The sequence below is a fragment of the Delphinus delphis genome, chromosome Y, assembly GCF_949987515.2.
Source record: "Delphinus delphis chromosome Y, mDelDel1.2, whole genome shotgun sequence".
NCBI lineage: Eukaryota > Metazoa > Chordata > Mammalia > Artiodactyla > Delphinidae > Delphinus > Delphinus delphis.
In genome coordinates, this window is record NC_082705.1 from 91,653 (window position 1) to 117,426 (window position 25,774).

At 34.5% G+C, this 25,774-nt stretch overlaps 1 protein-coding gene across 7 annotated transcripts in view; it reads right to left on the minus strand.

The window, feature by feature from the left end:
- LOC132419222 (lysine-specific demethylase 6A-like) overlaps positions 1-25,774 on the minus strand; it is a 168,432-nt gene that overhangs the window by 20,164 nt on the left and 122,494 nt on the right. For all 7 annotated transcript variants that reach the window (XR_009518158.1, XM_060003217.1, XM_060003218.1 and 4 more), the window contains 8 exons: positions 23,405-24,177; positions 17,881-18,010; positions 16,323-16,428; positions 15,693-15,898; positions 8,628-8,692; positions 8,477-8,551; positions 7,685-7,833; positions 3,384-3,498 (listed from right to left, as the gene is read on the minus strand). Coding sequence is in view for 6 of the 7 variants with exons in the window: in XM_060003217.1 (XP_059859200.1) it covers positions 3,384-3,498; positions 7,685-7,833; positions 8,477-8,551; positions 8,628-8,692; positions 15,693-15,898; positions 16,323-16,428; positions 17,881-18,010; positions 23,405-24,177 (1,619 nt within the window). In the remaining variant the exon portion in view is untranslated. The remainder of the gene's footprint in view (positions 1-3,383; positions 3,499-7,684; positions 7,834-8,476; positions 8,552-8,627; positions 8,693-15,692; positions 15,899-16,322; positions 16,429-17,880; positions 18,011-23,404; positions 24,178-25,774) is intronic.

The window sequence follows — 25,774 nt, forward strand, 5'->3', positions numbered from 1 at the left end:
TTTAATGTCTCATCAAAAATGGAGAGATAATTTCAAAAGACTAAAAGATGCTCTTACTGTATACGTCATTAAAACTTTACTGTAACAAGAACTATGTATTTCAAAACTGAGAGCTCTAGAATATAAGAAGCAGTCCTGAAAAAAATTAATAGGAGATGAAAATAGGTATACTTATTCAAAGATCTGTCCCATATGCCTAAACTTACTTTTCAAAAGTATAAATGTTAAATTTTCAAGTTATACTTAAATATTAAATAAACTGATTTTTTGGTTTAATGTCAATTTGAATTAGGTATAATTCACATACAATAAAATTCACCCATTTATGAGTGTTGACAAGTGGGTAAGTACCAACACAAGACAGAATATTTTCTTTAAGATTTGGGGCACTATGATTTCAGTAGCAATTGTTCAACTATGTCAGTAAGAAAGCAGTCATGTATACAATACATAAACAAACAGGTGCGGCTATGTACTAGTAAAACTTTACAAAAGAGTTGGCAGGCCGGAACAAACTAATTTTTAAATTTTCTTTCAATAAGGATTTTGATTTACTCCTTTTTGATTACTCTTTCTTCTTAAAGAACTTCTTTAATATCTAGGAATCTGTTAAACAGGAAATTTAGAGACTACTTCTTACTTAGAATCCTATGGCAGATGTAAGAGCAAAGATCTTCCCTCAATTCAACAGTGGAAGAAGACTCCTGCCTCTTGTTTTCTCCCAGGAATTTGAGAGAAGGTCCTTGTTCTTACATGAATCAACACTACCAGCAACCAAATTATTAAGCTTTTATTTAAATTCTGGTTTTTTATTATTCTCCTTCATTACAGTATTAGGTTTTGTTTTTTTTTTTGCAGTACACGGGCCTCTCACTGTTGTGGCCTCTCCCGTTGTGGAGCACAGGCTCCGGATGCGCAGGCTCAGCAGCCATGGCTCACGGGCCCTGCCGCTCCGCGGCATGTGGCATCTTCCCGAACCAGGGCACGAACCCGTGTCCCCTGCATCAGCAGGCGGACTCAACCACTGCGCCACCAGGGAAGCCCACTATTAGGTATTTTAATGAAACTATGTTACCAATTTTTCTACTAGGAATACTAAGATTAACAATTTCAAATTAATTTTTTTCAAAAGAAAAAATTCACATGGTAGGACTGTTCCTTTCTGAATATCCAAAAAAAGCTTTTGCTCTATTTCTATGTTTTCTCTGAAAAAATATGACAGAGGGTGCCTTTGAGTTGTCTCTAAGAATCCACCTTCTATTCCTCTTTATTCCTCCTAAAATGGAAGGATTTTCTTGAGACAAGTCTGACTGACATTGACATTTAAGGGCTAAACACTGGTTCTTTTTTGGTATAAGGTCTCAAATACTGCGAGGAAGGGGAGGGAAGAGGGGAGGGGAGAGGAAGAAGGGAAAAATGATGAAAGAAGAAAAGAAAAAAGTATAAGCACAGTACAAACCCTAGCCCTAATTCACCCAACACTGCCAACATGAAACTCTCCATAAAAATTTCTCCATAAAAATTTCTCCATAAAAATTTTAAAAACTCTCCATAAAAATAAAAAATAATAAAAGAAAAGAAAAAAGAAAAAATAATAGAAGAAAAAAAAAGAAAGGAAAACCAACCATGGCATATAGATCAACCATTTTTTCCAAAAGGTCAAAACAGGGATTGATTTTAACATAACATGTTATCTGGAATCATAAAATAAACTACAGAACTTACAGACATTAGAAGCAATATCCTTCTGCAAAACAATATTAGAGTAAAAAGCTAAGAGGACAAGTGGCATTCTGCAACTTAAGATAACCTGATTATTTTTATTACTCTGGAGTTTAAACTTTGGGGATATCACCTATCTTTTCCAACTATACTTGACCTAAAGATATTTGAAAGAAAAGAAAGTTAAACTCTGAAAATAGTCAGTTTCTACTCAAAATAATACGAATCACTATATTGTATGTGTAATAACTACCATACAATATAAGAAATAAATGCTTTCTGCAGCACAATGGAGATTTCCCATATGACAATTCTTCCCCCCTGCTTATTAAGTCACTAGTTTCCTGGTGAACAAAAGTTCAGATAGATGATTATACTATTTTCCTGGGGTGGGGCGTGGGGTGGGGGAGATAAACAAACAAAACAAAAAGAAACAAGAAAGATTATGCTGTTTTCCTGATCAATTTTAAAATTTAAGAAATTTCACCTTCCTTATCATAAGGAAAACTTATACATAAGACATTAAAAACTGACTATATCTTGACAGTAATTAGGAGAAGTTTGGAGTATTGTTCTTGTTAACCACTATGACATACTTTTTACTAAATAAACTATGAATAAAGACCCTCTATAATGTTAAAGATTTTAGTATATGAAATACGTGTATTGATTTTAAAATAATCACACATGAAGATTTTGAGAATTATATCCAATTTTTAATTGTTTAAGTATATGATGTATAATATACACTATAGCAGTATCATTACCAACTCTGAAAACAGCAGGTAATTTGCTTGCTACTGGACACTGATAATTTTAGGCTGAATTTACAAAGATACACAATCTTGAGTTATAAGTAAGGTGATTAATTTTGGAATTCCTGCCATTTCTAAATTCAATTATAATGAGCTTAATTTTTCTTTAAAGCACAATTTTCAAATGAATGTATCAGTTTTAAAAATTAACATAAAAAACAATTCACTCCATAGTCTCTGAATTCGTGGCATCTTTCATTTGATATAAGAAAATAAAAGAGGGCTTCCCTGGTGGCGCAGTGGTTGGGAGTCCGCCTGCCAATGCAGGGGACACGGGTTCGTGCCCTGGTCCGGGAAGATCCCACACGCCGCGGAGCAGCTGGGCCTGTGAGCCATGGCCGCTGAGCCTGTGCTCCGCAACGGGAGATGCCACAACAGTGAGAGGCCCGCGTACCACAAAACAAAAAAAAAAAAAGAAAAAAAGAGAGAAGATTTGAAATAAAATCATTTATAATAAATTGCTGAATGAAAATTAAAACTTCAGGATCAGGGCTTCCCTGGTGGCCCAGTAGTTAAGAATCTGCCTGCCAATGCAGGGGACACGGGTTCAATCCCTGGTCCCAGAAGATCCCACATGCCGCGGAGCAACTAAGCCCATGAGCCACAATTACTGAAGCCCGCAGGCCTAGAGCCCACCCTCCACAGTAGGAGAAGCCACCATAATGAGAAGGCCTCGCTCACCACCACTAGAGAAAGCCTGTGCGCAACAACGAAGACCCAATGCAGCCAAAAATAAATAAGATAAATAAATTTATTTAAGAAAAAAAATTCAAGATCAGACTTTGTTCTTTACAATAACTGTTTTCTCATAATTACTTTAAAAGAAAATTTAGTTCAGAAACCTACTTTTCACAGAAGTCATTCAGAACACCCCAATAATCCTCAGGAACAACAAACCATTCACAATCACCTGGACCAATATTTATATTAACAGAACAAAAGTTGTTATTTTCTTGGTGACCTGAAATGTAAAAGGAAAAAAAAATCATTATTACACTGTAAATTCAATGAGAGAAATGTGCCTTTAAATCACTGAGTTGTTTTGAGGATTAGGTGAAAAATAAATGCTTATAAATCAATGAAGAGCCTATGAATAAGCAATAAATATTAGCTATTATCACTATTACTACATCCACCTCTAAACCATCCCAACTCACAAAGAGTACAGAAAATTAATGAATGAGGTATGGTTTTCAAAATGTTAACTGGCCCCTTAGCAACTTGGAACTACAATAAACATCCCAATTTGATGCTTATAACCCTCCCACCAGAGATAGAGATGGTAATCTCTTAGAATGTGGGCTGAGAGCAAACTAAATTTTTCAGAACACATGTAAAGGCCATGTCAGAATGTAAACTGTTATAGCGCATACCATTTCTTTTATGTATCAATAAGTAAGAACAGTAACTTTACCAAACACGAACTTAACACAATGTTTGTTTGAATTATACAGAGCAGACTAAAACATATCACAAATTTCTTCTAAGGAACTCCTTAGAGATCCATAGGATAATACTGCGGAACTAATGACACATGAACAAATGAAACACCCCAAGAACTTTTAGGCACAGAGGTAATATACTAAATTTGGCTTCTGCCCCTAGATTTTAAGTGAAAGAAGACATTTTCTATTTCCTTTGATTCATTTCATTTTCACATATTTACTTTTACAAAATATCCAAATAGGATGAAATAATTTTCAAATACAAATGAATCTTAATAGATCTAGTCCAGCGACTTCCCTGGTGGTCCAGTGGTTAAGAATCCACCTTCCAATGCAGGGGATTTGGTTCAATCCCTGGTTGGGGAACTAAGATCCCACATGCTGCAGAGCAACTAAGCCTGTGTACCACAACTAGAGAAAAGCCCACGAGCCACGACAAAAGATCCTGCATGTTGCAGCTAATACCCGACACAGTCCAAAAAAAAAAAAAGATCTAGTCCAATACTATACATACATTTAAAAATCTTGAAAGGTGAAATTCTTGCCTGGTATTATGAAGTTATTAGTGACAAAGAAGGCCAAGATATTAAATCTTTTTTCAATTATTAGTATTTTGCATATTTCTTTTCACCTGACCCAAATACTGACAAAACAGTATCATGTAAAGTGAATTTCCAATAATAGCCTAGGAATAAACATTCCAACCAGTGGGTTCTATGCCTGGCTGTATATCAGAATCCCTGAGGAGCTTTTAAAAAGTACTGACATCTCATCCTCAAAATGATTCAGTATTTCTTCTAAAAGCTTTCCAGCAGATTCCAATGAGCACACAAAGCGGGGCACCGTAACTCATTTACATAAAAGCAACAACCCATTTTAAAAAATTAGTTGGCCACTTTACAGTGAGAATGTGGTGAAGAAAAAAGAACTATAGCTGCTGCAAGAAGAAAACAGAAAAACAAGAAAATGACATGTATCCTGTATATATCAGCATATAGCTGAACTGGTTGTTTCCTGCTAAAGTCTGAGCTAACTTCCAGAGACTGGAACTTACAAAATTACTAAGTATCTAGACTGTCACCTATGACATAAGTAATGTCAACACAAAGGGAACAGAGATGATTTTATATTTGAGTTGAATGAAACTTTATGATTTTAAATCAGGAGATGACAAACTACAGCCTCTTGGCCAAATACCTGTTCTTATAAATAAAACTGCAGATAAGTTTATTAGTTTATGCTCTGTCTACAGGTGTATTCATACTACAACATCAGAATTAAGCAGTTATAACAGAGACCTTGTGCACTCTCATAACTTCACACTGCTGGTTGGCAAACTATATACAAATTGCCTTAACACAGTTATAACTCAATATAGCATCTTAACTGGAAAGCATATCATCATACTTCAACATTTCATTTCTTTTAATTACAAGTGCATAACCATAATGTGAAGAGAAGAAAAACAAATGTCAAATGTAACATTTTTAAGGTATCTAGGAATGTGAATGATTTACTCCATTTAACAGGAAAGCACTGTACTTACCATGTAATGATGTTCTTTCTGTGCTAAAATATTACTATGTTCCTTGAAACTACCAAACCAAATGATCATTACATTATGTCTCATATGGAAACAGTGAAAGAAAAATTAGAAAGCTTAAAATGCATTATATGATCATGGCAGAAATTTTCACCAAACAAACAAACAAAAAAACCCAAAAAAACCCAAAACCGAGGCTGAACCAAAGTTTGTCTCTGGGCAGGCAAGCAAAGCTGTTTACAGATAGCATGTTAATTAAATCATGTTTGGTTGTAGTGGTAAAAAAACATTTCTAGAGAAAATAAAATGTTTCCACATGATTAGCCTTTTGTTGAGAACAGCTACTCAATGAAGATGATGGAAGTCACGTATATAATCAACTAAAAAATGTAGTAAATAACTTTTGAGGGAACATCAATGATTAATTAAAAACAAAGAAAATAATTTCAAGCAGTTTTTCTTGAAATAATTTCAAGCAGGCCCTTCATAAGTCAGTAAGTACTACTACTACTACTCAATTGGTATTGTTTACTTGAGGAGTCAAAGCCAAATGTGAAGTCACTGAAGATTTTGTCTCTAAAAGTGATCTTCACAGGACCAACTGTTAAGTGAGAATATTTTCAAAGTTGCAAAAATATTCAATCAAGTACTTCTGAATTGGAATCTGCTAAGAAAAATTACAACTAATGGTAGGGAAAATATGTCTAGGAGAAAAAAGTGTACTTGGAAAATTAACAAAGTCTGTGAAAATGTTCGGGTACTAGATGCCTGTGGTTTTTCACTGTACTATTCACTGACAGATACTTTACGAAAATTGTGTGTGTGTGTGTGTGCGCGTGTGTGTGCGCGCGCGCGGCGTGCGCACCACTCTCAAAGACTTAATACCAAATCTATGAATTTGTGACAGAAACAGAAGCCAACTGTCCTGATATTCCGCATGGCTTTGCAGTGGTGACACTGGGCTCTAATTTTTAGAGACTGGAAATTTTTTGAATGAAGCCAACTGTCAGCCACTGATAAAGGTACATTATCTCTACTGTGGGATTTAAAATTAAATAAAATGCTACATATTCTTTCCCTTAAACATTTGTTGCAAACCCTAAAGCAAGTGAAGAGAACATTTCCATATTGCAAAAGCCTTCTACCTGACCTTCAACTGAAAAAACTGCATCTGAAATGCAATTAAATAAAAAAGGAAAATGTAAAGTAAGACAAAAACAAAAACAACAAAAAACCCTAACAGAATTCTGTAAATGACTGCCAACTAGTTGAATGCAGTCAATAAAATATGCTCATAGATTAATAAGAATATCTGGCAGCATCTATTTACATGAAAAACATTTTTAAAGATGAAACGTAAAAATTCTCACTACATAAAGCTTTAACAGATGTATATTTGTAGCTGATTCTGATGACAGGGAATACTGACTTTGAGCCCCAGTAAGGTAAAATGTTATTCCCCCTTTAGGGTTATTTGTATTTTGTCAATTATTTGTCTCAATTTTGTCTCAACTATTAGGTATTTTGACTTTCATCAATGAACAGACATGGAAGTAAGTTTTTTCTATTTTTACATATGTATCTTCATAATATTCTCAATTTTACCTCTTGGCTTATAAAGCATAAAATACTTACTATTTAACTTTTTAAGTTACCTGACTTCCACATTAGTTTCTGAATTACATTTTAAGAAATATAATGGGACAGTTTAGCAAATACTAGTGCATCACAAATTTTAAGTATTTTCAGTGAAGCTTTTATTACATGTAGTATACATACTAGTTCATTACTAGTAAGAACTGTAACTGTGATGAACAAGATGTGGAAAACTGACAATCTGCAGTCAATGGAATCAAGACAAAGCCTCTCAAGTGCTTTAAGTGCCTTTACTCAATGAGCAACTTAATGTCCCCTTGCTAGGTTAAATTTTTCCGATCGTATTGATGTTTACATATAAAAAGGATAAAAGTCACACTGACAGAACAAATTAATATTCTCAGCTTTAATTACAAATTATTTTTGCCTATTAGAAAGAATTTTAAAATCCTTTTGTCTTTATTAGTTATAAACAGGAAACTGATTGCAGGTGCATCTATCACATTTAACTAAATAACTCTTTTTTTTCAACTCTACAAGGGAAGTTATTTCATAAAAATAACCTGGTGTCCGACTCCCTGGAACTTTCATGTACAGCTGAACTGTATTCATGCCCAGTACGGTATGACCGAGGTGGCTTAGAAGATTTCCTGCTGATACAACACGTACAAAAGCTGGAAGTTTAGTCAGTTCATGTAGCTGCAACTTCCACCTGAAATACAGTAACAGATTAGAAGTGTAATCCTGCAGCAAATATTTATGAGAATTAACCATGTCCTCAAAAATCTTGTGATCCAATTAGAAAACATTTAAATCTCTAAAATAATACTTTTAAGATCAAAAGAACTAGTATTTAACTTTTTCCAAAAAAAAAGTCCTAAAGCAGGTTTACTTTAAAAAAAAAAATCATAAAAATTTATGATAATCTTTATAAATGAAAGAAATAATTTTTATTTGTAAATCTGTAAAACTGTTTTGGCACTCTTTGGTAACAAAAATCTGAATTCATTATCTAGGGACTTCCCTGGTGGTCCAGTGGGTAACTCTGTGCTCCTAAAGCAGGGGACCTGGGTTCAATCCCTGGTCGGGGAACTAGATCCCACATGCATGCTGCAACTAAGAGTCCACATGCCACAACGAAGACCCGGTGAAGCCAAAATAAATAAATAATGTAACAAAAATGATTCTGTAACACTAGCATTTTTAGCTAGAACTTCTTTGTGAACACACACACACACACACAGACACACACACACACACAGTATAACTACTGGATTAAAGAAAATATGAAAGTAGGCAGTTTCCAATCCTGCAATCCTATTTGTACTTCATGGAAATAGAACAGGAGGCCTTACTTTTTGCCATCAGAGAGGTCAATGTTAGTCCCAAATTTTATAGTTTTAAAAGGTCCTTTCCTTCTCTTTCCAGAACTTTAAAAAAAAAAAAAAATTAAATTAAATTCATGCCTTTTGGACAGAAATAGAGTGCACACTAAAATTTACTTACTTATCTGAAGATGTGGATTCATTATCTGAACATTCTTTATGTTGCATTCTTTTCTCATTTTCTTCCTATAGATTAAGCAAATACATTCACACTTAGTATTGTGCTACAGACTATAGTTCCCGTTACACAACTGAATAAAAGTCATATCTACATGAGTGCTACTGGTTACAATCTGAAAACTAATTTGCTACAGGCACATTTCACCAAAAAGCAAAGTTTGTTTTTCCCTATATATACTCTCCAATAACAATGAAATCTGCAGGTTCTTGTACTTGCCACAAATTCAAAATGATAAAAAAAATTAAAGCAAGATTCTGTAACCTTGCTAAGTATCAAAATTACTTATGGGGCTTCCCTGGTGGCGCAGTGGTTGAGAGTACGCCTGCCAATGCAGGGGACGCGGGTTCGTGCCTTGGTCCAGGAAGATCCCACATGCCACAGAGCGGCTGGGCCCATGAGCCATGGCCACTAAGCCTGCGCGTCTGGAGCCTGTGCTCCGCAAAGGGAGAGGCCACAACAGTGAGAGACCCGCGTACCGCAAAAAAAAAAAATTACTTATGAATGCCAAGAATGAATGCTGAAGCACATATTCTAAACTGGCAGAAGTGTGTGTGCCTATAAAAACAACAGTTATGAGATGTATAGGGTAAGAAATTCAAGACTGTCTATTATTAACTATAGATTTCTTTTGTTATTCTGACTTTGCCTGTGGGGAGTACACAAAGAAAACTAAGGGAATATAAAGAAGTTCTTCACAGACTAAATTACTGACACAACAAATTCTATATAAATAATAAAACACATAGCACTAGTAAGGAAATTAAATGCTGAATAAAAACGTGTTATTCTCTTGACAAAGATGTTAATATAATTCTATGAGGAAATGGTACTATAACAATTGGAAATCCACATTTAAAAGGATGATGTTAGGGCCCTACCTTTTACCAAATAGAAAAATTAATGGATCAATGACCCAAATGTAAGAGCTACAACTATAAAACTCCTACAATAAAACATAAGAGTAAATCTGAATGACCATGTAATTAGGCAAAGATTCCTTAGCTCTGACACCAAAAGTAAAGCAACTGAAAAAAAAAAAGTATTCACCTAAACTTTAAAATTCTGTGCTTCAAGGACACCATCAAGAAAAAGTGAAATGACAACTCATAGAATAGGGAAACGAATCGCAAATTAAATCCTTTAGAAAATGACTTTGTCAAACACGTAAGAAGTTTGGAAGTAGCCACCGCATCCTAACCACAAGTACAAACCGTGCAATCAGTAATTCTCAGATTACTTAAGAGAAGTGAGAACACATGGCAAACTGTTGCCCACAAAACTGGAGAGAGGGATAAATAATGGAAATCAAAACTAATGGGAGCAGAAACCTCCATGGATACCTATGCTGAAAATATCAGAAAAAATCCCCTTCTGAAACATACCAGAGCATTATTTTCTTCTTAGCAAGATCTGCCCTCTGGAGAAACTACTTAACCAGAGCCTAATTTCTGGAATTTTATCAGACCTGCATCTCCAGAGAGGAGGGAAATACCCATCTCCAGCTCACTCTAGCCATCCAGTCTTACTCAATGAATGGGGAAAACAAAAGCCCAAAGATGAAGCACTACTGAAGTTCACAGTATAGAGGCGCAGGCTCACAAAGACGGAGACCAAATCACAGGATAATAGAATATTTCCCCTACCCCAATATTTTTTACGAATAGGTTACTAAAGCTTATTTACAGCAGTTCCGTTTACACAGCACATCATGTCTGTCTTTCAACAAAAAATTACAAGGTATAACAGAAGTCAGAAAAATAGCATGAAAACACACAGCAAGCACTGGGAACAGTCTCTGACGTGGCGCAAATGCTGGAATTCTAAGACTAATAATTTTAAATTGTAGTTTATTATGCAAAGAATTCTAAACGATAAAGTAGAAATCATACTAAACACATGGGCAATGTAAGCAGGGAAATGGAAATTTTTTAAAAGAACCAGAAAGAAACGCTAGAAGTCAAAAACATGAACAGAACTGAAGAATGCTTTTCATGGGAGTATTAAAAATGGATACAGGTAAGGAAGAAATTTGAGTTTGAGGATATCTGAAATTTCCAAATCTGAAAAAGAAAAAAAAAATTCACAACCCCCCCCCCCCCCCCCCGCCGAAGATGCAAGGACTGTAGGAAAGTTATGAAGATGTAACATATACAAACTGGCAATGTAGAAATAGAAGAAATATATGAACAAGCAGGAATTCCCAGTGGTACAGTATTTAGAACTCAGAACTTTCACTGCTGGGGCTGCGTTCAATCCCTAGCCTAGGAACTAAGCTCTTGCATCCTGTGCAGTGCAGCAAAAATAAATAAATAAAAATAAAAAATAAGTAAATAAATAATCTCCTGCTCCGCCTCCCCAAATGAAGAGATATTAAACCACAGAACACAGAAGTTCTGAGTAAAATGAAGAAGGATAAATGTCCAAACCCTAAAGCTAGGTGTACAATACTCAAACTACAGAAAATCAAAGATATGGGAAGAGCTGAGAACTGGAGCCTGAGAAAATGAAAACATCTCATTTATACTGGATGAAACGCAGGGATTAACATCCAACTCTTCTTTAAAAACCATGCACGCAAGAATACAGTGAAGCTGAAAAATAAAAAGAAAATCACACTAGAATTCTGTACCTTCAGAAATGACCCTTTAAGAGTAAAAGAGATGTAAAGGCTTTTTGGGTGAATAAAAATTTACAAACACTGCTGCCAGAAAAACTGCCTTTTAAGAATATTTAGTTCTTTAGAGAAGAAAAATGATACAGGTCAGAGTTTCTGATATACAAAAATAAAAGCAACCAAAAAAGGAGTAAGTGAAAGAAAATAAAAATATTTCTTATTTTTGTTTTTATAATTGATATAAATAACATGTAACACTGTATCATGTTTAGGTATACAATAAATGATTTGATATATGTATGTATTTTAAAATGATTAAAATAAGTTTAGCTTTTATTGTCTACACACACACACACACACACACACACACACACAAATATTTTCTTTATCTCTTCATCTGTGATGGACACTTAAGTTTCTGCCATTTTTTGGTCTTGTAACTAATGCTACAATGAACAAGGGGCTGCAGATACCTTTTTGAGATAGTCATGATATACTCGTCAGGTATTAGGCCAGCAGTCCAACTACTGCATCCATGGCAGGCCTATTTTTAGTTTAGTTGAGGAACTTCCATATTTTTCTCCATAGTGACTGTGCCAGTTTACCTACCCACCAACAGTACACAAGCGTTCCTTATTCTCTACATCCTCACATATCTCTAGATTTTTTGATGACAGCCATTCAAACAGGTGTGAAGGTAGTATTGCACTCTGGTTTTTATTTGCATTTCCCTGACGATTAGTAATGTTGAGAATTTTTAACATGAACCGGCTGGCCATTAGTCTAACTTCTTTGGAAAAATATCTATTGCAATCCGCTCCTCATTTTTAAGTGGATAATTTCTTTGTTTTCTGTTGAGTTATATGAGTTCCGTATATACTTTAGATATTAACACCTTATCAGATATAAGATTTGCAAATATTTTCTCCCATTCTGTAGGTTACCTTCTTGTTTTGTTGATCGTTTCCTTTGCTATGCAGAAGTTTTTTAGTGTTGCCTTTGCTTTTAGTGTCAAATCTAAAAAGTCACTGCTGAGACCAATGTCAAGGAGCTTACTGCCTACTAGAAGGTTTATGATTTCAGGTCTTACATTCAAGTCTTTAATCCATTTTGATCGTCTAATATTCTTCTTATTCTTAACTAATCTAACAGATTACACTTTGCTCAAAATAATAATAGAAACAGGTATTTTGATTATGTATGCAGATACATATACATATACATACACACACACACACACACACACACACACACACACACACACACACACACATATGAAATGAATGATACCAATGGTTCAAGGAGCAGGAGTGAAAACATTGGCATACTGTGTAATAAGATACTCATGCAGCCCCTTCAGCTGTACAGTGTTACTTGAAAGTAGAATTGGATTAGTTGTAAAGGTATATTGCAATCTCTATGGCAACCACTAAAAAAAAAATTTTAAGTATAACTGATGTGCTAAGAAAGCAGAGAAAAAGTATCATATACTATGCTCAATTAAAGTTTTTAAAAGGCAGAAACAGTGAAAGAAAAAAATAAAGCAAAATATTAGTACACGGCTTCCCTGGTGGAGTAGTGGTTAAGAATCCGCCTGCCAGTGCAGGGGACACAGGTTCGAGCCCTGGTCCGAGAAGATCCCACATGCCACAGAGCAACTAAGCCCATGGGCCACAACAGTTGAGCCTGCACTCTAGAGCCCATGAGCCACACCTACTGAGCCCGCGTGCTGCAACTACTGAAGCCTGCGTGCCTAGAGCCCGAGCTCTGCAACAAGAGAAGCCACCACAACGAGAAGCCCGCACACCGCAACGAAGAGTAGCCCCCGCTTGCCGCAACTAAAGAAAGCCTGCGCGCAGCAACGAAGACCCAACGCAGCCAAAAATTAAAAAAAAAAAAAAAGCAGCAGCCAACCCACAGCTGCAGCCAGTTAAAAAAAAACCAAAAACCAAAACACCCCAAAATATTAGCACAAAAAAGTAACAAAATTGTAGGTATTAATCAATCTATACCAGTAAGCACTTTGAATGTCAATGGTCTAAACACACCAATTAAAAGACAGACGTTGTCAGAGTGGATAAAAAATTAAGACCCAAATACAAGTGGTGTATGAGGAACCCACCATGTTACATATAAAGACACATACACATTAAAAAAGAAGTAGATGGCAAAATATATACCATGATAACACTAATCAAAAGAATGTGGGAGTAGCTAAGATTAATTTCAGACAGGTTATACTTTGGAACAGAGACAAAGCACAGCAATACACAATGATAAATGGGTGAAGTCTTCAATAAGACAAAAATAATGCTTAATGTGTATAAGCCTAACAACAGCATCAAAATACATGTGGCAAATTTTCTTTTTCATGTGGTGAAAACTGATGGACTTGCAAGGAGAAATAGATGAATCCACTACTAGAGCTGGAGATTTTAATACCTTTCAATGAGGAATATCTTCAGCAGGCACACAACCAGTAAGGACACAATGGAACTCAACAGTTCTATCAATCAACTGAATGAAATGGACAATTATAGACTACTACATCAAAAACTACACATTCTTCTCAAGTTCACATGGAACGTTCTCTAAGACCACATCCCAGATCACTAAACGCACCACTGCAAATTCAAAAGACACAATACCTTCTGTCAGATAATAGTGGAACTAAACTAGAAATCAGTAAAACAAAGGTAGACAGAAAATCCCAAAACACATGGATACTAAACAACACATGGTCAAAAAGAAAAATCTCAAAAGAAATCAAAAATTATTTTGAACCAAATTAAAATGAAAACACAAAAGTCATAAAATTTGTAAGATGCACCCAACCCAGTCGTTGGCAAGAAATTTTGAGCAATCAGTACACATCCTTCTGAAAAGAATCTGAAATCAATCATCTAACTTTCCACTATACAACAAAATTAAATCCAAAAGAAGAGCATATTAAAACCAATGTAACAGCATAAAAAAAGTATTAAGAATTAAAAATGAAGGCAATAAAACTGAAAATAAAACTCAAAAGAGAAATATCAATGAAACCGAAAGTTGGCCCTTTGAAAAGATCAACAAAATTGATAAGGCTAGGATGAGGGAAAAGATGAAAAAAACCCAAAAAACAACAACAACAAACCACAGGACAAAAATTACTAATAACATAAATAAAAGGCAGAACATCATTACAAACCCCATGGTCATTAAAGGATAATAAAGCAATACTATGAACAACTGTACACCCACAAATTTGATAACCTAGATGAAATGGACCAACTCCCTGAAAGACACAATCTACCACAAATAACACTGGGAGAAAGAGATCATCTGAGTAAACCTGTAACTATTTAAGCTGAAAAACAATAACTTTCCAGAACAGGAAGCACCACCATGCCCAGATAAATTCACTGATGAGTTCCACCAAAAATTTAGGAAGAAATTATGCCAGTGCTCTACAATCTATTCCAGAAAATAGAAACAGAGGCAGTATTTCAACTATACTATGAGGCCAGGAAAACGATTACCCTAATAGCAAAACATTACAAGACATTACCAAAAACATTACAAGAGAACTACAGACTAATATTACCTCAACAAAAATCCTCAACAGTTATCAGCAAATCATATCCAACTACGTAGAAAAAGATTTATACATGATGTCAAACTGGGATTTATCTACTGTATGCAAGATTAACTCAACAGTAGAAAATCAATTGTTACAATACATCACACACCCACAGACCTAAAAAGAAAAATCACATGATCATGATAACAGATGCAGCAAAAGAAGTGACAAAAACTGAACACTTGGTGCATGATAAAATTACTGTCACTGAACTAAGAATAGAGAGGAACTCCCTTCATTTGATAAGAATATTTACAAAAAACCTGTAAAAACCATATGTAGAGGGGAGAAATTCAAAGCATTCCCCAATAGGATCACAAACAAGGCAAGACATATATTTTGAGATGTTTTTGTAAATTTCTGCTTCTTTTGTAATCTTCTTTAGAGACTATGAATGACACAGAAAGAGTACTAATGATTCCCTATGGATCTTTCAAATAAAACAAAATGAAAACACCTTTTCATAGACCAAATAAACACAAGAGCACTACTCAGGTAATATTCTTCATATTAAAATCACTATGGAACTATTATGTAGACCTACTTACTTTAAAATTTTAAATAAAAACATTTCAAAAACAGGGAAATCTTGTAAAACAGTACTTTCTCTATTAACAGTATGTATTTTTGCTAATTGTAACTTTGTTTAAACATTTAAAAGTTTAATAATTTGTACAGTTATAAAACCTAATTATATTAACTGAATAACTGTTAGAAAAGTAATGTGCATTTAATTTAGCAAAATAATCTCCATGAAATAAACACTTACTCTCAATGATTCCTGGAAGGAGGAGGCCTGGTACTGTGCATACTTAGCAATTGTAGTATGAGATCTATTACTTTCACAGTGCCAGATTTTCTTTGTTCCAGTGGGATCCCAGTTTTCATCTGCTGGTTGCAACAACTGTGTCCTCACCTCTACTTTGTGTTCATTGTTAGCTTCTACCAAAGTTTTGGTAGAGAAAAGTCCAAGATCTTCATGAATAAATAAATTTTGTTAATAAATAAAACTGTATTTGGTAAAATGAATGTTTCAAAAGTACTTGAACAAACCTGCACAGCAGTCCCATGAAGCATTACATCTAACCATCATGACAGGGTATTAACAAGGGACTGAAGGAAATAGCAGGATCTAATTTTACCTACATGTTACATGCAAAAGGTCTTCTATTATCTAACCTAAATCACTCATGATGCCTAATAATACCAACTTAAACACCCACCCAAAATTTGCCAATAGCCAATAGAGGCATCATGTTAAAAATGTGCTAAGGAGACATAAAGGAGGGGAGAACATTAAAATAAAAACTGAAAAAACTGGGAAAATACGCATTTCTGCCAGTGTTTTAACAAATGCAAGACAGGAAAAGAAATGTTCCAAGTTTTTTTTAAACCTTACCCAATTTAAGAACTCCAGCAAGGCCACGTATTACTGTAACAGGGTTTTTGGGATTTATACAAAATTGATGTAATGGAGGAAAGAAAGCATCACGCTTATTTTCCAACTGTAAAATTCAAATATTGTGTTAGATTTCAGAAAATGACTAAATATAATCCTGAGAATATGTTTTCATTTTTTTGTCAGGCATTTTTAAATTAACAATGTACCTTAGCCATTAACATTGAATGCTACATATTACAGTATTTTATCATTAGTCCTTTCAGGAAAATCCTATTAGGAGAAAAATCACTATATAAGTTTATTTTTTTTAAAATGCATTTAATAAATTCTGAAATGATGTTATTAACTTCTGATATCACGTTAACATTCACAAAATGATTTAAATAGCTTAATAGTTCAAAGGTATTTCACAAGTTTACTTATCAAGTGTACTTCCTTAATTCCTGTATAGAAGAGGTAAAGAAGTAAAATTTTAAATTCAACATCATAAGTATTTTAAAAACTATTATCAAAATAAAAAAATGATTTGATAAGACCCACAAAAGATAAATTGCCATTTTGCATTTCTTCCCACAAAGTTCAGTTTCAGAGGCTTAGTTTCATCTTTATATCTGGACCTTCCTTCACAGCAAGCTATCAGTAAAGTTTCATTTGGTAAAGGATTGATTGACACAATGTCTGGTTAAAAAGAAAGGGCTAGATTTCCAAAATGCTCTATTATCTATAACATCATTCTAAATACTTCAATTTTTTACTTCTGTCTTAGAAGGTGATTGGAAGGACTTTTTTTTTCAGAAACTCTAAAAAAAACATAGAAACCTTTGATTTAACTAATACCAACCATATTTCTTTACCAAATGCCTAATTTTCCGAAAAGTAAAAACATTTAGCTTCAAATTGAAAATTTATAATTAACTACTTATATTTAACCTTTCCACTAACATGCACTAATCATCATTTTTATATCCTCAACCACTTTTTTAGTTACAAAAAATTCTTTTTTAAATTGAACCATAACATCAAGGTCCATATGATCAGCAGACGGCAGAGATTTAGAAGCATGTTAACAAAAAACACATAAGACCAATTACCTATTGCTATTCAATTACCTATTGCTATATAATCCAGTTCATAAGTGAGAAGACATTTTAAATTTAAATATTCTCTTCAAAAAAATCTTTCTTGAATACACCTGTGGTCAGTAACTTTTTCTACAAAAGGACAGATGGTAAATATCTTTTGTTCTATGAACTACCTATGCTCTTTTGCTACTAGTTAACTCTGTCAGCCTAGTACAAAGCAGTCAGACAACATGTAAATAAATGAACATGACTATGTAACAAGATTTCTATTCACAAAACCAGGCAGTGGACTGTATTTAGATTGAAAGATATCATTTGTGATCCTCTGGGATACAAACATGGTTTTACAAAGTTTGTAACTTTTGGGAAAAAATTAAATTTTCCCTAAAAGGATCTATACTGGTTTAAAAATATTTCTATAAAGACAGACAAGTTCAGACACTTGACATTTCTAGTTAGTTGATCAGACTCACATAAATACTAGGTGTGGGTGGATTCAACTTGTCCTTTGGCAAGGGTGGGTATGGTGAAGACGGTGGTCTTGGAGGTGGACATTTATCCAACAAAATGTGACTATTAGATAGGCCATTTTTATCTAGATTCCTAGAAAACAATTAGAAGAAAAATATCAGTTTTATTGTAATTTTAAAAACACAAGATTAAAACAAGAGAAAATCTTAAGTTCTGTGTATAGGGCATTTTAGTATATTCATATCCATTCAAAAAAAAAGTTAATTTCAAAGAATAACTAAATATACTATATCCACATAACATCAATCATTCACAAAATATTTTTCCTAATAGTTTTCCAATTTATTTCCTCACCTAAAGAATATGAACTCCATTTCTTTCCTATTTCACCTTTAGATTTGTTTCATTTAATGTTAAAAAATAACTTGAACCAAAACATTTTAACTACCAATAATTTCACAGTAATATTTATCTCTTTTCCTTCACCATATTTCCAGATTACCTTTGTGACTACTTTCAAATCTAGGAAGACCATTTGTTTTTTATTATCAAAACTGACTTTCTGTGCAGCTCCCTAAGATTAAGCAAGAATCCAGTCTACTATAGTTACAGACTATAATTTTTAAAGTGATTTGTATAGTTGCTAAACATTCTCACATTGTATATAATTATTACGTGATGGTATTTGGATTATTTTTTTCATTCATTGAAAGGTATATTTGGTAAGTTATAAATTCTTAAAATGTAAGAATATTGCTTCCAAACTCTCTCTTTTTAATATAAACCCATTATGGGGATATTTTTAAATTCTTAAAATTTTAAACTCAGAAAACAAATACAGAAACCTGTTAAGCTTTTGAAATCATTCAAGTTGTCATATTCAAACACTTAAAGTAAAAACTAATCAATGAATTAACATACATAAGGAAAACAGCACTTAAAAATTAAATTTCAGATAAGAATCCAAAAGCTCTACTTTGGAAACTGAAATAACTATACACTATATTTCTTCAGAACAAATAACCATATTTCTGAAAAACAAATTGTAATTTAAATTTTCAAATTATACCATTACACAAGCTGAAGCAAAATAACCATTCCTTGTTTAGCTTTACTTTAGCTAAAGGGAAGAAAAGCCTGAAAATCAGGATATTTTGATAGGACTAATGAAAATTAAAGTTTCAAATGGATTAGTTATCAACTTTGAGATGCCGTAATAAACAGCTTCCCGTGTGTATAACCTATTTTTTAGCAACAAAGAGTTGTGATTTTTCTTCCCCCTGGCTGAGCCCTGTGTGCCTGCGTCCTGGGTTACTTCCCTGACCAGGGGTCAAACCCAGGACCTTGGCAGTGAAAGTGCGGTATCCTAACCATTGGACAGCCAGGGATTTCCCTTGGATGGGGTTTATAGTTATGAATTAGACTGAAAATGCAGATTTCTCTATTTTTAAAGAAAAGAATTTACAAATATGAATTACATTAAAATTTTATACTTAACCACCAATTAAGTTTAAATGCTAAATCAGCATCTAGGTTTCATTATCTGTCCACAAGGCATAATGACCCATGTGTTTAACATTTTTTTTTTATTCACTTTTATTTTATTTTTTTTATTTTATTTATCTATTTTTTTGCGGTACGCGGGCCTCTCACTGTTGTGGCCTCTCCCGTTGCGGGGCACAGGCTCCGGACGCGCAGGCTCAGCGGCCATGGCTCACGGGCCCAGCCACTCCGCGGCATGTGGGATCTTCCCGGACCGGGGCACGAACCCACGTCCCCTGCATCGGCAGGCGGACTCTCAACCACTGCGCCACCAGGGAAGCCCTAACATTTTTAAATTTAAAAACAGAATTGATCCTAACTTATAAAATCCACAGAACTGTTGCTTACAACAAAAATACATATCTGAATCTAACAGAGAAAAAAATTCAAGTACCCTCGTTAGGCCAATGCAGTAAGACTCAATTATCTCTGTATAATAAAAGGAATCAGTTTCAATGCTGAATTACTTATCTGTCACTCTGTGTATTTTCCATGAAATGATTCAGTTTGGTTACAAAAACTTGTTTTCCAGAGACAGAGATATGATACAATATAATATAAATATCTTATAATACCCTAATATATGGATCAAGTGTTTGTGCTTGAAAAAAATTTTATAAGCTTATTTAACATCCTCTATATGAAAAATGAGACACAGTGACAGGAAGTGACAGCTTGTATAATTCTGCCTGTATGGATTTTATGGTCCCGTAACAGAATAAAGTGTGAATATATAGAAAAGTCAAGTAATGGAAAGTAAAAATAGATTTGAAAATTGCTGTGTGGGGGGAGAGATGAAGCATGATCAAGGGATCCAAAACTAACCAATCACTTGAAATGCTGAACTTACATTTTAAAATCTAAAATCTTAACAGAAGCAAAGATGCTATAAATGCAACCAAAAGGAATGAAACAACAGCAATTTAAAATTTTAACAATACTTAAAAAACTGGTGAGAAATGTAGACAGAGAAAATTGTTCAAATAGTTCAATGAAATAAAATCTAATGATTCCTTAGTATGACCCTATCAATGGGGGTCAAATCAGACTACACAGATATTTACCAAAAAGAACTGATAAATGTTTTTGAAAATAAAGGAACCATAAGTTTTTTTCTCTGTTAAAATACCTATCAACACTAATGCATAAGGATAGGGCTGTGAATAACAGAAAACAGATTAACTTTTAAATAGGTATGACTGCTTTTTTTTTTTAATGTGGATTATTTTTTGAAGTCTTTATTGAATTTGTTACAATATTGATTCTGTTTTATGTTTTGGTTTTATTTGGCCAAGAGGGATGTGGGATCTTAGCTCCCCGACCAGGGCTTAAATCTGCACCCGCTGCATTGGAAGGGGAGGTCTTAACCCCTGGACCATCAGAGAAGTCCCTGACTCCACTGCTCTTCATGAGAAACTTTTTACCATAAAAATCCAACAAGGAAAGAAATGAAGTTGGGAAAAAAATGGAAGTGGGAAAGACTAAGGGTACCTCATTATTGCAGAAATGTATTACTACATAAAAATTATTTTTAAAATATCTTACTTTAAAATATCTTATTTTAAATTTACTTTTACTATTCTTTTTTTTTTTTTTGGCGGTACGCAGGCCCCTCACTGTTGTGGCCTCTCCCAGTGCAGCTCCGGACGCACAGGCTCCGCGGCACGTGGGATCTTCCCGGACCGGGGCACGAACCCGCGTCCCCTGCGCTGGCAGGCGGAATCCCAACAACTGCGCCACCAGGGAAGCCCTAAATTTACTTTTAAATATAACATTTAAATACAAAAAATGAAAGGTGCTCTACAGATAACTCATATACAATTTAGATTTTCTCCTCAATAAGTTTCTTAATCAGTCAGATTACACTCTCACACTTATGATTCTTTGAACTAATCTGAATGCTGAGTCCTGAAAAGAACACACCACTATCAGATAACACAACTGGTCCCCATAGGACAGTTATCATTTGCTGTCTTGGCTCTTTCTCTAAGCTGGATAATAATTTTATCCTCAATTTTCAGAACCTGTCCTTTTATTCTCTTTCCTCCATCCTTTCTTTTCTTTTCTTTTCCTTGCTCTTAGCTTTACAATTGTTGGAGATGGTGAAAGGTTATATATACCTTCACTAGTAAATTGGTAGGCATATCTACTGGAAAAACCAGGCATCCACAGGAATCTATGGCATTTTCAAGTTATTTGCAACTTATAAAAACAAATTTACACATCTGCAGTAATAAGGCAAAAGTCCTTTTACTACTTTCTGAGCCAAAAATTAAGAATGTTACCCTGAATTAAATGTTTACATACGTTTCATATATAAGGTGAGAAGATTAAAATCTAATCCACAATGAAAGACAAAAACTTCTTAATTTGATTTTCACAATAATTATTTCCATTTCTCTATTACTCTACCCTAGGTCACTGCAAGTACAAATTATATAAATATTTACAAGTCTTTCAGTTTAGAATTTTGTCAGTAACACATACTCAATGGTTGACTGGTGATGCCTTCTAATAAAATCATTTAAGTTCCTCAAAAATCTCAACATGTTTTAGTTTCAGCAATATAGAAGACACATAAAACCTCCTAGTTTCAGGAAGAGATAGTCATTAATCAAGAATATTTTTTAGGGGTTTCCCTGGTGGCGCAGTGGTTGAGAGTCCGCCTGCCGATGCAAGGGACACAGGTTCGTGTCCCGGTCCAGGAAGATCCCACATGCTGCAGAGCGGCTGGGCCCATGAGCCATGGCCGCTGGGCCTCTGCGTACGGAGCCTGTGCTCTGCAATGGGAGAGGCCACAACAGTGACAGGCCCGTGTACCGCCAAAAAAAAAAAAAAAAAAGAATATTTTTTACATTTGACATTCAAAACCTGCATTAAATAAAACAGTCAAGGTAGATTAAAAAATAATCTTTAGGTCACATAGTTAATAGTATATATTTTCTATTTTATTTCATTTCAACCTTAATTAGAAAGACCTTTTTAAAACTTAGTATATTATTATTCAAATTTCAAATGTTATGTTCTAAAAAATTGTACAGAAGCATTACCTGTGGCATTCTAACAAACCTTCATACAGGTTTTATTCTCCTATACAGAACATTTATGAGTAACTGTGAGAAATAATTTATTGTTTAATTTTAGATTAGATTTTATTGTGTTTAATATGAACAGAATAAAAACACTACTTTAAAAATTGTATAACAGGTGCTGAAAAATTCACTGTGGTGATTGTTGGCACACATCTGAAAATACACTAAAAACCACAGCATTGTACATTTCAAAGACAAATTATGAGGTATATGAATTATCTCTCAATAAATCTGTTTTCAAAAAAGGTGGATTTGAATCTGCAGAATGTGGAAATCTACAGTTTCACAATATCGAAGAAAGTGTTCCTCATTCTTAGTCTTCTTTTTTGTGTGAAGGCAATAAAACCAATTAAAAAATAAATTTTTGAGGCCCATTCTTCTAAGAGTAGCAGAATATGGCTTCTCTTCCCAGGTAGTCTATTAACATTTCTCAATCCTTTCTTCCTTTCTCTTGTCCCTCCTACTTATTAGTTTATAACCTCTTCTAGAGTCACACAAAATGTTACCAGAAAGAAAACAAATAGTAAAGTTTCCCAGGCTTTGCTGTTTTCTACCAAGTATCATTTAATCCATTCTCTGGTTTCAATCCCCAGAGTAAGGTCAATCACAGAGAAGCCAATAACAACTCCAATAACAGATCAGTAAGGCTACAGACATGCCTCTCAGAGAAAGCAGGTTGTAGAAAAATGTTTTTCACATGTAACACACTGATATGATATAACCATAATACTGACGTACAACAAAGTTAGATATGAAAGTTATTTTACACAAGTGACTATATTATCACCTTTTACATAATTTTTATTTCTTATAAAATCAAATATTATTTCAGTTTTCTGATCAAGTCAGGAGTCAACTATTTTCACTTTGTGATACACTTTTTCATACTAACCTGCATGCCTTCAGAACTTCTGTGGAATTTGAGTATATGGACACAGACATTGATGGTATGATCTGATGATCAGTTTTGGGGCTAATTGTAGGCAGGTCTGTTTTACTAGAGCTCTGTGAGTTCTCTAGCCGCTCTCCATTAATTGTTTGTAACCTAATGTGAGCACTGTTAAGGCTTGTAATACCACGTGTGGTTGTCTGCTCAGTGGATTTTGGAGAGGGTGTTGTGGTGGGAATGACTGAAGAGGGTGAAGAGGCAACAGAAGTATTAGTCTTTGCATGACTTTCAGGGTGAATATTATTGACTTTGTCACAAGCTCCAGTCACCATACTGTCACTGCCTTTTCCAACCAACAAGGTGGAGATCTGAGGATTGTACGAAATTAAATTTGGTGATGTAGAATCTCCATGGTTTGGACTGCAAACAGGTTCTGCCATCAGCTGCTGAACATGATTAGAAAGTCCCTTGACACTAGCACAGCCATTAAGTGTGTCTCCAGTGTGCCTGCTTATTTCAGGCACTGAAGATCTACTTCCTGAAGATGTGCTCTCTTTGGTAAAGGTAATGCCTCGTTGTCCACCTGAGGTAGCAATATGAGAGTAGAGGTGATTGAAAGCAGTTCCCTGTGTTGAACTGCTAGGCAGCGTTCTATGTCCAGTCTGCTTCTGAATACCAGTGCTAGCCGCCTGGAGATACTGGGCGGGACCAGTGGAAAGTGAAGGTTGTTCATCATTAGATCCTGCTAAATGTGAACTCTGACCTTTGTGAAGCCCCTAAAAAAAAGGAAATAAGACTTTAAAAACCCAATGCTGTGGGTTTCAACTGAATATTATGCAAACTCCCAATGCATACAAAAACAATACTGAGGGTTAAAAATTTTAAATAAAAGGAAAGCAAACAAAATTGTGAAACATAATATAACCAAAATCCTAACAATTATTTTTAAAAGTCTCCATAATCTGCTGACTGAAGTGGTTAGTAATCTTTAGGTAAAATTATGTAGCTGGGCTGCTTAACTGATTTCATTTATTAGTGTGGCAATATGTTTCTTCACATAAGGCTTTGAGAATTTTTATTATTCAATTCAGATACTTACATTTTCATCTTAAGAGAAATGTATCAGTAAATTTAGATATGGAAAACCATGCATATGGTCATTACCAATTAAATCCATGAACACTAAATAAACCAATCTACAATGCATTATGTTAAACACAGAAAGTACAGGGGCTTCCCTGGTGGCGCAGTGGTTGAGAGTCTGCCTGCCGATGCAGGGGACGTGGGTTCGTGCCCCGGTCCGGGAGGATCCCATATGCCACGGAGCGGCTGGGCCCATGAGCCATGGCTGCTGAGCCTGCGCGTCCGGAGCCTGTGCTCCACAACGGGAGAGGCCACAGCAGTGAGAGGCCCACATACCGCAAAAAAAAAAAAAAAAAAAAAAATCACAGAAAGTATATTTATTAATCCTTTAAAATTACCACTGAACCTATAATGTAGATCTAGGAGCTATCCTCAAAGAAGCAAAACTATAAAATTTATGAATTTATTCCAAGGAATAACTTATACAGATTTCCATCCTCATTCTCTGACACCCCACAATCCTAAAAGACATTCTAAGTGCAGTGTCCCCACCGCACTTGACTGGAGGATAGTACTTTTCCTGAAATTCACATAATTAGGAGAATATATTGATCCTATTAAAACATTCTGGTGAGGCAGTTTTTCAAAATTAGAAGTTTGATACCAGAGAAAAGATATTTCACAGAACAAAAGTCATGCTATTTTTACCTGAAATTTGTCCTTGATGGCATAAACTGCCCTAAGAAGAGTCTCATTATATTTTATTGACAAAGTAACTAAAAAAATAATTACCAGCAACACTAATTAAAGTCATGGGAACAGTAAAAGAATAATTTAATAGTTTCCAGACATGAAAACTAGTAACTTGTCTAAAGTTAGAAATATTAAATACACATATATTTCTTACTGAAAACTCCATATTAAGTGGTACCTCAGAGCCCTAGAGAAAATTTTAGAATTGCTACTTCCTGAGATAGTAATTAGTTCCATAACAAGGCTAAAAGCCTTTTTCTTCATTGTGAAATGTGTCAGTAATAACGTACAAATTAATAAAAAATGAACTCACAAGTTATAAATATACAAACGTCACTGTCAATCATCTACTTAAAATTTGACATCAGGCCGAGTTTGAAAATCCAGTATCAAGCTCTACCATTTAAAACACCATGAACTGATTTTTAATCAGAAATATTATCTATACACTAACCACTTTCACATTGGACACATTAAAAATGGATGTCGGTAGGGAAATCCAAAGTTCATTCATGATCATCAAAACTGACTGACAAA